At 55.1% G+C, this 13,010-nt stretch overlaps 4 protein-coding genes across 5 annotated transcripts in view; all 4 read left to right on the top strand.

Annotated features, from left to right (window-relative positions):
* Positions 1-8,456, top strand: part of LOC101619720 (zinc finger protein 432-like) — an 18,096-nt gene extending 9,640 nt beyond the window's left edge. The window contains exon 6 of the mRNA XM_012733574.1: positions 7,405-8,456. The gene's annotated coding sequence lies outside the window, so the exon portion shown is untranslated. The remainder of the gene's footprint in view (positions 1-7,404) is intronic.
* LOC101619959 (zinc finger protein 350-like) lies at positions 42-7,409 on the top strand. Of its 2 annotated transcripts, none has more exons than XM_012733584.1 (5): positions 42-111; positions 2,571-2,695; positions 3,624-3,750; positions 5,051-5,146; positions 5,581-7,409. In XM_012733584.1, exons 2-5 carry the CDS (start codon positions 2,684-2,686, stop codon positions 7,347-7,349), a joined length of 2,004 nt encoding a protein of 667 aa, XP_012589038.1. In that variant the 5' UTR covers positions 42-111; positions 2,571-2,683; the 3' UTR covers positions 7,350-7,409. The 2 variants fall into 2 exon arrangements, with proteins under 2 accessions (XP_012589038.1, XP_012589037.1); XM_012733583.1 differs by lacking the exon at positions 42-111 and adding an exon at positions 2,808-2,856 and having other exon boundaries at positions 2,675-2,695.
* A 3,531-nt stretch (positions 8,457-11,987) lies between the features above and the next one.
* LOC105854461 (gastrula zinc finger protein XlCGF17.1-like) overlaps positions 11,988-13,010 on the top strand; it is a 6,072-nt gene continuing 5,049 nt past the window's right edge. Inside the window, exons 1-2 of the mRNA XM_012733611.1 lie at positions 11,988-12,089; positions 12,423-12,567. The gene's annotated coding sequence lies outside the window, so the exon portion shown is untranslated. The remainder of the gene's footprint in view (positions 12,090-12,422; positions 12,568-13,010) is intronic.
* The window catches only part of LOC101620189 (zinc finger protein 350-like), a 15,059-nt gene continuing 14,627 nt past the window's right edge, over positions 12,579-13,010 (top strand). Inside the window, exon 1 of the mRNA XM_012733589.1 lies at positions 12,579-13,003. The gene's annotated coding sequence lies outside the window, so the exon portion shown is untranslated. The remainder of the gene's footprint in view (positions 13,004-13,010) is intronic.

Raw genomic sequence — 13,010 nt, forward strand, 5'->3', positions numbered from 1 at the left:
CGGGCCGGGCTGGCGACGGCCTCAGCCGCGGGAAAGCGCCGTCCCCCGGGAGGGCGTCGGGCCAGTCAGTTTGTGCGCGGTTGGGCCCGAAGTTGGGTGTTGGAAGTGGAGGTTTGTGTGGCGCGGAGGACGGGGCGCCCTCGGTTCCGACGTGGGGTCGGGGCGGCCGCCGCGGGCAATTGCGGGTGCGGACGCCCGTGTGCGGGGCTGGGGCCCGGGGCCGGACGGCGACAGAGCTTTGGGGTGGTCGCCCTTGCCCTGGCGTTGGGTGCGGTGGAGTCTCCGGGGAGTCGCGGGCGACTTGAGATTGGGGGCCCCTCGGGGCTTCTGAGGGTGGCGGAGCTGCCGCTGAGGCTGTGGGGGTCTCAGGGATAAGGGGTGATGGGAGGACCCCCGCAGCCGCGCTGGGCGGAGTTGGGGCTCCCCCTGGGGTGTGCGGGGATCAACTTCAGCGTTATCTGGGGCTCACTGATGGGTGCCCCTTGTCACCGCGGGGTGTGGATGTTTCTGATGTCGTCTTGTGAGTTTGGGGTCCTTGGGTTCACTCAGGGAAGTTTCACCAGAGCTCCCCTTTCAGCGGCACTTCACGAGACAGAGATTTAGTTCTATTTAAAGAGGAAGTTTATTAGAAAGAGACAGGAGAGGAAAAGACACTTGCATGGGTACAAGCGGGCAAGAAGAGCTGCCTCAGAGGGACAGGTTTGGGGAGAGACCTGCAGGGTTGCAGGCAGGCGGTCTTAGGACAGCGGCCTCCCCTGAGGGAGGTCAGTGCAGAGAAGTACAGGCAGGTACAGGTCACGGGCAGGCAGGAGAGAGCAGAAGGAAAGAAGCACCTGCATAGGCACAGGTGGGCAGAGGAGCGGCTGCCTGGGGCTGGTGCAGAGACTGCCTGATACAGACACAATCCCTGGGAGGCGTCACTCCCTGGGAGCCTAGGTTTGTTGACTTTGTATAGAATCTGAGAGGACCCAGAGATTCCCTAGTGAGCTTCATGTCCATCTCCAGTCCTTATCTTCACCAGGGCACCAGGCCTCTGGGCTTTGGCGCCTGAGGACCTTGAGTTTATGGCTGTGTCAGTTGCCCCCTGGCCCCTGACCTGTCCCCTTCATGTGACTCAGTCTTTGCTGCCTCCCTCCCATTCCTTCCTCCATCATTCCCACCTGCCAAGCTGCAGAGCTGGCGCCCTGCCCAGCTACACCTCCACTTTGTCCTTTGCTAAGGGACATTGTACCAGTGTCCCCTTTTGGCCGGCCTGTACCTGTTCAAGGAATTGGCGGGGTTTCCATGGCTTCGGCTGCCTGAAATCAGCGTTTGTGAAAGCGGCTTGGAGTTTCCCGCCAGAAGGCCGAGGAGCCTGGGGCAGGTCTGGGACTGTACTGACCGGAAATGAGTGACTTCCTGTTGCACTTCAGGCCTCGGTGACTTACTCTTGTCTCGCTATCTGGAGTCCACTTTGCAACTGGAGGCCGGGCAGCCGGTCCTCACAGGCTGCCCACCCAGCCTGTGTGTGGTGTGCAGCCCATTGGGGGGCACATTGTGTGACACACGCTGTTTTACACGGTTACATCCCCTGCGTCACTTTCCCATTAAAACCCTCTGCTGCGGACCTGCAGGCCTTCTATTTCATATACACACACACGTACACATTGCTGTGTTTCGTATACATATGATCTGTCCAATATATATGTACATAGATGTGTGTTGATTGCATTTCCCTTCACGTCTTTCCTATTTGAACATACCTTATTATTTTTTTCAGGTTTATTTAGGCATATAAGAATTGGGATGTAGGGCCCTCCCTGGTGGCCAGTGGTTTAGTCCCAACACTATGACACTGTCTGCAGCCACAGCAGCACGAGTTCCGTCTCCTGCTACGGAGTGACCCAGAGCACCGCACACCTCCCCTGACCCACCCTCTGCTCCCCTCAGTGAATCTGCCTGTTCTTCTCCCCACTCTGTCTCTGATGAATCTGTTGACTTTCACACACTGTTGGCCTGTCCCCCAGTTATTGTGTAAATGAATTAAAAAGAAAAAAAAGCTTCAGTGTAGGCCAATAGTGCAGGGGTGAGAGGATCCATCAGACCGACTGGGGAGCAGATTAGGTGGATTCACTGAAATTTACTGCTGGGGGGAGCAGCAAGTGACAGGAGAGATCTGCCTTGCCCCGTGGGTCACCTCCCTGGCAGTTGATCAAGCTCAGGAAGCAATGGCTGCGGACAGTTTCATGGTGCTGAGACTTGATCCCCGCCAGATTTCTCCTACTGATCACTTCAGGTACTCTTTGACAGAGGGGACTTCAGAGCACTTCACCTTTATCTCCAACCTGACTTATTCTAGTTCTTTGCGCATTAAACCTACTAAAATACCGGCAATGATTTTATCACAAAGCTATAACATCTCACACTGGAGGCAGCAAGCACCCGAATCTCAGCTCTGAGGCCTGGGGAGCCCCGTGCTCTGGGACACGGAGTCACTGCCCCTGGCAGGGTCTGGGGCCATGGGCAGAGCTGGAGTGAGGGGCAGCCTCGGCCGGAGGGACTGTGCCGCTCATGGGGCTCTGCACCCACAGGTCCTGGCTCCCGGGAAGAACCCCAGGCCTGGGGTCAGCCTCTGAGCGAAGCCTGAGAGCTGGGGCAGCGGGCGGAGCGGACCCAGAGGACACACAGGGAGCAGCTGGACGTGATGGATGCGCAGGTAACGCGTGCTGGGCTTGTCCTCTGTCCCCTCTGCACATCCCTGTCATTCTGATTATTGAAAGGGCCCTAGAAAAGTAATACCATAGCCATGATGTCACTGTTTGGGCCAGGTGATCCCTGCCGGGAGGCAGCTGTCACTGTGGGATGTCCAGACCCCAGGTGGGTGAGTGTGGCTGTCATCGCTGTGCGTTTGTTTTCCTCATTCTCAGGATCCCCTCAGTGGAGGGCCTAGGATGTGGGGAGACGCCTGCTCGGGCCTCCATGGGCTTCTCAGTTGAGGTTGGGGGAGTTTCCACTTCTGACAGACTCTCAGCTTCGCCTCTTTGGCCATGCTTCTCCAGTCTGTGGCTTTCTGAGATGCGGGCAGCTGGCTCCCGCGTCTCGGGCCCAATCCTCTGGCTCCCGTCGGGTTCCTTCTCTGTGCGGCGTGCGCGGTGGCCGTTCCTTTAATTGCCCTTTATTTTTAGTGTTATCCAAGTGGCCCTTGCAAATGAGCCTGGAGCTTGGCCTGGTGCACTCCTCCAAATTCATGCGGCTGGGCGTGAGGCCGGGGCACACGGCTGTGCTCTGCCTGTTGGTATCTGTGTGTCAGCCGCCCCCCGGGTCCCTGGTTTCTGTCCACGGGCTGAGCACACTCACTCAGCCCACATTCCGGGCCCATCTGGATCTGCGCCTGTTCAGTGCAGACATGGTGGTCGTGCTGAGGACAGCATGCTTGTCTGTGAGCACACTTGTGAAGGGGCTAGCACCACCTCCCTAAGTTACAGAGGCTTGTGAAGAGGTGGATGACGCCTGAGTGAATCCAGGACCATAGGACAATTCAGATTCCATCCTCAGATGATTTCTCCCTGGGAAGCGAGTACAGAACATGTCAGGCTGCGTCCATGGCCTGGCGAGACCCCTCACGTGACCCTGTGCCATGACAGGACCTGCTGACCTTCGCCGACGTGGCTGTGAGCTTCACTGGGGAGGAGTGGCGTCTCCTGGCCCCCGCCCAGAAGGCCCTGTACCGGGAGGTGATGCAGGAGACCTACAGCCACCTGGTGTCCCTGGGTGAGGCCGGGCCCGGGGTCCTGTTCACCTGTGACGGCTCGGGGGTGGGTGCTGTTGGAGGAGGGTCTCCATCTCCTGGGTCTTGGGAAGGGTGTTCTCTTCCTCCTGGGAGAAAAGTCTTTACCCCGGGCGTGAGTGTTTGACATCAGGAAGTGTCTGTGCACATCATGTCCGGCTTGGGTACAGGGACCCGCGTCCCGTTCTGATGTGATAAGAGGACGAAGATGAAAGGTTGCTATTCCTCACAGACTCCAACCCCTCTCAGCCACCTCTGGTTGGGGTGAATGAGGAGATTTGAGGGCCTCAGCTGGTGGCTGCCAGCTGTGCACCCACCATTTTTAGAAGGAGGGACTCTTGGTGGGTTGCACAAGCAAGTAGGGGGAATCAGCACCCTGGTCACCCTCAGATGATGACCTCATCCACCTGGCTGCTTAGTAAAGCCTCCAGGAAACCCAGAGGACAGGGTTTGTGAATACTGGAATTGTGGAAGCCTGCCAGGTGCTGGTTGAGTGGGGTGTCCAGTTGGCGCAAATGCTCTGCCTTATCCTCAGCTTCCATTTGTCCTCTTCCTTTGGGGTGTTTCTGGCATATCCCTTCAAGTTTGACTGTTTCCTGGGGGGCCCTCCCTGATGGCTCTGTGGGTTAAAGCACAACACTGAGAAGCTGAAGCTTCTTCAGCATGAGTTTGATCCCCACCCCTGAGGTGACCCACATGGTGCGGCAGACCTCTCCTGACCCGCCCACTACTCCCCTCAGCAGCGTACTGGTCAATCCACCTGTTCTGCTCCCCACTCTGTCTCTGGTGAATCTTCTCACTACCCTTGCACCTCTGGCCTGTACCCCAGTTCTGTATGTACAAATAAATAAACCTTTAAAAAAAAAAAAAAGATTGTCATCTAGGAACAGGAATTTTCCTGAGTTCTGGAGGCCATGCCAGCAAATCCGTTGGAGCCGAGAGGGCATCATGGGAGCCTCTGGTCAGTCAGGAGCTTAGTAAATGCCTCTTTGAGTTTAGCATCTCAACTGGGGCGAGGGTGGGCTCAACCCCTCACCTGTGCCTTCCATTTCTTCCTCCAGGTGCTACTTGTCACGCTGAGGTTAACTTTAGCGCAAACCATGTCACTGTCCATTGTCACTGAATGCCTGGGTGTGCAAAAGCCCACATAGCAAGGGTTATGGCTAGAGCCCAGTCGGCTTCCCTGAGTTAATGTCAAAAAGTGTTTGGTCCTCACATATAACATCCTGTGCTCTCACACCTCACATCCCTCAGTGTATTTCCTTCTCTGATGCCTGGTGACAGGTTACCAAGAATGCCAGCCTGACATGCTCTCCAGGGTGGAAGGAGGTCTGCGGCCATCAACACTGGAAGTGGAAATGCACAGTTTCACCTGCTCAGGTGAGTGAGAGGCATCAGGGACAGTGATGAGACCGAGCCCTGAGGGCAGAGAACATGGAGTTGTTTCTTTTTAAGTTTACTTTTGCGTAGAAGAGCTGGGTGCAAACCAGAGAAATGCGAGCGTGAGAGGACACTACAAAGTGGGGAGTAGAACAGGTGGATCTATTGAAATCCACTGCTGAGGGGAGTAGCGGTGAAATAGGAGGGGTCGCCTGCCCCCTATAGGTCACTCCCTGGCCGGGAATTGAACTCATGCTGCAGTGGCCACAGACAGCTTCCTAATGCTGTGCCTGACCCTTTTACAACCAGGGAAGGGTGAAATCCAGTACCTTATTGACATTCACTTTTTGAGGCATCAGTAAAAAGCAACCTTTATGCTGGTTTTCAAAATGCCAAGGCATGAGGTGAAGGGATTCATTGTTATTTCTTTTCAGAAATCTCACAATTGGAAGATTATCTGCCACAACCATCACATCCTGGGAACGTGGAGAACAGAGCAGAACCAGACCATGGACACAATACATATGCAGATGCTCTTCAGCAAAGCAGCAATAGTTACTTGAGGAAAAGCCATGGTAGGTTTGATGTGTATACAGAAAGCATGAAAGTAAACTTAACTGTGCAGAGCAGGAGCTATGCAATACAGAAGGCCGCTAATAGCTGTGGAGGTGGGAAGCCCTTTGTTCATGCCCACCACAGAGACAGGAAGCCTGCAGTTTCCTATCGGGAAAGTCAAAACGGCAACTGTAGGAATTCACGACTCATCAAACATCGGAAAACTCAGAAAATAAAAAAGCCTCATGTATGCACAGAATGTGGAAAAGCCTTCAGAAGGAAATGTCTACTCAGCGACCACTACAATCTTCACACGGGAGAGAAGCCTCATGAGTGTGATGTGTGTGGGAAAGCCTTTCGCAGGAAGGCCATGCTGTCGGACCACCAGAAAACACACACTAGGGAAAAAACCTATGACTGTACTGACTGTGGCAAAATATTTCTCCACACAGCCGCGCTCAATATCCATCAAAAGACACATACAGGAGAGAAGCCATATAAATGCAGTGACTGTGGGAAAAGATTCAACCAGAAGGGCAATCTTGTTGTACATCAACGGATTCACACAGGAGAGAAACCTTATATATGCAGTGAATGTGGGGAAGGTTTTATCCAGAAGGCACGCCTCATAGCCCATGAGAGGTATCACACAGGAAGGACTCCATTTGTGTGCAGTGTTTGTGGAAAATACTTTTCTCAGAAGACAGGTCTCATTAACCATGAAAGACTTCACACAGGAGAGAAGCCCTATGAATGTGCGGAGTGTGGGAAAGCCTTCACTACACGGCAGAAACTCATAGTCCACCAGCGAAGCCCTACGGGACAGACTCCCTGTGTCTGCAGTGAGTGTGGCAAAGCTTTTGCCTACACAGCTTGTGTGGTGAATCACAGACGAATACATCGAGATAAATATGTGCGTTCACTCAAGGTGGAAGATCTCTCTGTTCAGAGCCCAGAATCCTTTTCTCAGCAGACAGATCTCATTAACCATGAAAGACTTCACACAGGAGAGAAGCCCTATGAATGCAAGGAGTGTGGGAAAGCCTTCACTACACGGCAGAGTGTCACTGTCCATCAAAGGGTTCACACAGGAGAGAGACCCTATGCCTGTAGCGAGTGCGGCAAGTCATACACTACAAAGTATACACTAAATGTTCATCGGAGTTCTCATACAGGAGAGAGACCTTACACGTGCAGTGAGTGTGGGAAAGCCTTCACTACCAAGTACCAGCTCATTGTGCACCAGCGGAGCCCCACAGGAGAGACTCCCTGTGTCTGCAGTGAGTGTGGCAAAGCCTTTGCCTACGCGGCTTGTGTGGCGCATCACAGGCGAATACACCGAGAGGCATATGTACACTTGATCAGGGGGGACAAAACCCTCACTGAGAGGCACCCCACATCCCAGACCAGTGCTGTACAGCGGGAAAGACACCCTGCCAAGCCAGTGCCGTCTGTGGCCCCTGAGCCATCCTTAGACATCCCTGGGCAACCGGCAGATGCCAGTGCGGGCCCGGTGGGCCAGCCTGTAAGCGGCTCCTCGGGAGACGACGGCACGTGTGCCTTGGGTGGACACCTCCCGGATGCAGTGAGTGTGGTGGTGCCTCCAGGGATCGACTATGTCTTAGTGTATGTCCCCGAAAACCAGTAGGGCAAAACTCAGGCCTTTGTGGGCAGGGGTGGCCAGAGTTGCTGGGGCTCAGTATGTGAAAAAATAAACTCAGAGAAATCGTGCAGGTGCAGGCCTGAGAGAGCCTTCCAGACTCACCCTGTGCCGCACCTGCGTGGGCACCGGCGACAGGTGATGTTGATCCAAACGGGTGCGTAGTCAGTCAGACCTGTCCCTGTGCAAAGGGAGTGTGCGTGGGTGGGGCCCTAGGTGAGGCATTGCCCAGGGGAGACCACCCATGTGGAGATTTGCTGAATGGAGAACCGCAGGCAGTTACTGCCCTGGGGCTGGAAGACTGTTCATGTCCACCCTGTTCTGAGAGTAAAGGGCCGGCTCAAGGGTAGACTCACCCTTCAGCGCCTAGAGGATTCTCTCCTGCAGAGAGACGTGGGAAGCCGCTGAGTTCGGTCAGCTCCTTCATTTTCCGCTCCTTCATTTTCCGAGTATCTCTCCAGTCCCCCTTCGTATCGGTCCTGCTCCACAGGGAGGATTCGGTGGGGACCAGAAGAGACCAGGCCACGGCCTGAGAGCAGAAGTGAAGCGGTTGGAAGATGGCTGCTGACCGCTGACACACCTGCTCGTCTAGGTGAATAGAGCGGGCCTTAGTTTGCAGCCTGAGGATACTATGGCCTGGGGTGGTTGGTGGGGACTGCGTCCCTCCCCCTTTACACAGGGAGGTTTTTAGCAAAACCCCAGAGATTTGGGGTTTTTGAAGGCCCTAGCTCCTGGTTCATGGAAAACTCCCCAGAGTCCTCACCTGACAGTGCGGTGAGGTCTCTGCGTGTCTTCTGGGATGGGTGAGCGCTGCCTTCACGGGGTCCCACTTCCTGACTGAGTCACCTCTCCAGAGGCACACCTGCTCAGGCATTGCTTTTGAGATGAAGTTTCATCTTTGGCTTTTGAGGGAAACACATACTGATTTCATGGGATATACAGAAAAATGGCTTCAAGGCTTAAGAAGACTCTCCTGTCCGGGGGGCTTATTTCTAGGTGAAGGGTTCCCCGTGAGGGACTTGAAGCAGCTGAAAATGACACGTTTTGTTCATTTTCATGTGTTTTGCCAAGTAGAGTACAGAAATAAAAACCCTTGTTTAATCTGTGGCTGTCTGAACATTGTAAACAGTAGCATTTCCTAAGGGTCACTGAGCCATATGACATGTAAGCACTGGTGTAACGAGTGTCTAAGCCAGGCAAGGGGCCAAGGCTGTAGCTACTGAGACGATTAAAGTTAGGTCTTGAGGCCAGCTGTCCTCTATCTGTCCTGAAAGGAATCTCTGCAAGCTTGGGTTACATGAAGGTTTATCAATGGACCAGATTTTATATGTTTCCTGGATAAATGAATGAGCAGATGGCCTCAGACGTCACCACTGATGAATTTGGCCTGACAAGGCAGTTCTTGACAACTCCTGGATGATTACAGCCTCAAGCCCAGAGTAGAACCTGGGCAGAGCAGAAATGACTACATCCTCCTCTAAGAGAGGAAGAAACCAGGGATGCCAGTGCGATCCCCACTGAGTACCCAGAGAAAGTTTTGTCCCTGGACCCGTCACCCTTGGGCCTGCCACCACTCCAGAGGATTCTGCTCCACTGAGAGCTGCTGGAGGGAGACATCCACCCCTTCGCTCCATGCTCGTTGTCTCATGGGAGTGCGCCCTGGCCTGTCGCTGTTCTGCTGTGTCATCACTGCCCCTCACCCGTCCTTGTGACCTGTTCAAGTCTTACTGGGGAAAGAACTGGAGACTGATGTGATGGCTGTGTCCATCTGAAGTCCTGGGTGGGTCCCTAATTCACCTCTTATCTTAGTTGTGCGCCATCTCTGCTTACACTCGGAGACATCGCATGAAGGGGCCATGTTGGCCAGTGGGAGTCACATGGTTGGAAGGAATGACAGAACAAGGAACCCGAAGTCGGGAAGTTGTACATTCTTTGTAAAAGTACACACCAGGAGTAGATAGCACTGTGATTAGTGCATGTCACTAGTCCCGTGCACACCCCAGAATTTTTGTGGATAGAGAGCATTTGGACCAGAATGGAGAACCCACCGTAGTTGCCAGACTTGGCAAGACCATTTTAGATTTTTTTATGCATGCAGAACTTGAGTATCAGACATGGAGCAGGGGAGCAGGAGAGATTCACCAGAGACAGTGGGGAGCAGGAAGGTGGCTATACTGAAATGCAGTGCTCAGTGGAACAGACTGGAGATGAGGTCACTCCCTGGCTGGCAGGGCATCAAACTCTTGCATGGCAGGCTGCCCATAGTTTGGCAGCAGTGTGTCCTTAACCCCTGCACCACCAGGGAGTTCCTATTTTTGATTTTCAATAGAGACTTCCCTTCCAGGTGATCTGTAAAGCAAAAGAATGCAAATTCCCAAGTCACCCAGAGCTGCTAAGCCAGTATCTCAGCACTGACTGCCAGGGCACTGGATTTCCAGTGAGAGGGCAGCACCCACTCACAGTGGAGGATGGCCATCATCAGTGCCGTCACTGCCCTCATGTATAGGTGTATGGCTCAAAGTGTTAAGGGGAGGGCCAGTACCTTAGTAAGGAAAGGGCCAGCTGGCCTGGCTGGAGGAGAGGGTTTGAAGGCTGCAGAAACCCCCTCCCTCATGGACCTCTGAAGAGCAGTGAGCAGGGTGTTGAGGATGAAAAGTTAGGAGCCCAGAAACACCTGTATGGCTGATGTCGGTTTTTTTGAGTTCGGGGTCCTCGGGTTCACTCGGGGAAGTTTCACCAGAGCTCCCCTTTCAGCGGCACTCGGCGAGATTCTCCACGAGACAGATTTAGTTATATTTAAAGAGGAAGTTTATTAGAAAGAGACGAGAGGAAAAGACACTTGCATGGGTGCAAGCGGGCAAGAAGAGCTGCCCCAAAGGGACAGGTTTGCGGAGAGAGACCTGCAAGGTTGCAGGCAGAGTGGCCTCCGCTGAGGGAGGTCAGTGCAGAGAAGTACAGGCAGGTACAGGTCACAGGCAGGCAGGAGGCTACTGCCCTGCACCAGGAGAGAGGAAAAGGAGAGAAGCACCTGCATAGGAACAGGTGGGCAGAGGAGCTGCTGCCCGGGGCCCTGGGAAGGGCTCACACTCCCTTACAGACACTCCCTGGGAAGGGCTCACTCCTGAGCCTAGGTTTGTTGACTCTGAATAGAATCGGAGAGGACCCAGAGATTCCCTAGTGAGCTTTATGTCCGTCATCATGTCCTTATCTTCACCTGGGCACCAGGCCTCTGGGCTTTGGCGCCTGAGGACCTTGAGTTTATGGCTGTGTCAGTTGCTGCTCTGGCCCTCCTACCTGTCCCCTTCATGTGACTCAGTCTCATGATGCCTCTCCTGCATTCCTCCATAATGGCCACCTGCTGTGCTCCTTCCTTCCAGCTTCCTAGACCCAGTGCAGTTATGGGGGAGCTGAAATAATGGAGGTGCAAGTGAAGGGAGAGGACACCAGTCCTGGGCTGCAGTGACCTCCTCCCTTGCCTCTCTTGACTTCCTATAGCATCTGCTTCCACACAGATTAAACATCTGCTTCCACACAGATTAAAACCTTATATAGGTTTTAGGGTCATATTCTAGAAAACTGATGTGTCTGATTCTGACTTATTCTAGTTCTTTGTGCATTAAACCTACTAAAATACCGGCAATGATTTTATCACAAAGCTATAACATCTCACACTGGAGGCAGCAAGCACCCGAATCTCAGCTCTGAGGCCTGGGGAGCCCCGTGCTCTGGGATATGGAGTCACTGCCCCTGGCAGGGTCTCAGGCCGTAGGCTGGAGCTGGAGTGAGGGGCAGCCTTGGCCATAGGGACTGTGCCGCTCATGGGGCTCTGCACCCACAGATCCTTGCTCCCGGCAAGAACCCTGGGCCTGTAGCTGTGTTACAACGGGCTAAGGGCCCGTGTCCTGGTCACACTGCACAAAAGAAAGCCTGTGTCTAGCATCTAATTAAAGCAGCGGCCGTGTGACAACTGTTCTCAGGGTTGCTTTGGATTTTGTCTGTGGACGGTCCGCTCCTAGTACCTGTTGAGTGTGACCAGATATGGGCAGTAACACAATGGCTACCTGTGTGACCATATACGGGCAACAGAACAAGGGCCGGGCCTTGCATCCAGGTGTACAGCGACACATCAGTTTTCTAGAATATGACCCTAAAACCTATATAAGAGACACTTTCCCCTAGAGCACTGCAGGGCACTAAACAGTACCCTGTTGGCAAGCCTGCCCTTTCCCCACTGATGGTTTATGCCAGTGCAAGTGACTGACTGCTGCGTCATCTGGAGTCCATTCTAGGGAGCCCCCGGTTAGCACTGCCTACGACCAGCTCCTGGCGCCAAACCTGTCCCCGCCTCCCGCGCAGGTGTTTGGCATCATGGCGGCGGTCGGGCCCCCAGCCGCGCGCCGACAGACTTTGCTCTCCTGCGGCTGCGCGGAAGCGCGGGGGGCGGGGCGTCAGCGCTGGGTCCTGTCCCCGCGTGTCCACGCAGGTATTTGGCGTCATGGCCCTCGCTGGGCCCCCCGCCGCGCGCCGACAGACTTTGCTCTCCTGCGGCTGCGCGGAAGCGCGGGGGGCGGGGCGTCAGCGCTGGGTCCTCCGCGCCGCCGTAGGCGCAGGCGGGGCCGGGCCGGGCTGGCGACGGCCGCAGCCGCGGGAAAGCGCCGTCCCCCGGGAGGGCGTCGGGCCAGTCAGTTTGTGCGCGGTTGGGCCCGAAGTTGGGTGTTGGAAGTGGAGGTTTGTGTGGCGCGGAGGACGGGGCGCCCCCCGACGTGGGGTCGGGGCAGTCGCGCGGCTTCAGAGCACTTCGCCTTTATCTCCAACCTGACTTACTCTAGTTCTTTGCGCATTAAACCTACTAAAATACCGGCAATGATTTTATCACAAAGCTATAACATCTCACACCGGAGGCAGCAAGCACCCGAATCTCAGCTCTGAGGCCTGGGGAGCCCCGTGCTCTGGGACACGGAGTCACTGCCCCTGGCAGGGTCTGGGGCCATGGGCGGAGCTGGAGTGAGGGGCAGCCTCGGCCGGAGGGACTGTGCCGCTCATGGGGCTCTGCACCCACAGGTCCTGGCTCCCGGGAAGAACCCCAGGCCTGGGGTCAGCCTCTGAGCGAAGCCTGAGAGCTGGGGCAGCGGGCGGAGCGGACCCAGAGGACACGCCGGGAGCAGCTCGTGCAGCGGGTCCCAGGCTGGACGTGATGGACGCGCAGGTGACATGTGCCGGGCTTGTCCTCTGTCCCCTCTGCACGTCCCTGTCATTCTTCTGATTATTGAAAGGGCCCTAGAAAAATAATACCGTAGCCACGATGTCACTGTTTGGGCCAGGTGATGCCTGCCGAAGTTACAGGGGCTTGTGAAGAGGTGCATGACGCGTGAGTGAATCCAGGACCACAGGACGATTCAGATTCCATCCTCAGTTAGATGATTTCTCCCTGGGAAGCGAGTGCAGAACGATTGTCCATGTGCAGGCTGTGTCCATGGCCTGGCGAGACCCCTCACATGACCCTGTGCCGTGACAGGACCTGCTGACCTTCGCCGACGTGGCTGTGAGCTTCACTGGGGAGGAGTGGCGGCTCCTGGCCCCCGCCCAGAAGGCCCTGTACCGGGAGGTGATGCAGGAGACCTACAGCCACCTGGTGTCCCTGGGTGAGGC

This window comes from Condylura cristata, unplaced genomic scaffold (genome assembly GCF_000260355.1).
Source record: "Condylura cristata isolate star-nosed mole 26May11 unplaced genomic scaffold, ConCri1.0 scaffold00041, whole genome shotgun sequence".
Classification (NCBI taxonomy): Eukaryota; Metazoa; Chordata; class Mammalia; order Eulipotyphla; family Talpidae; genus Condylura; species Condylura cristata.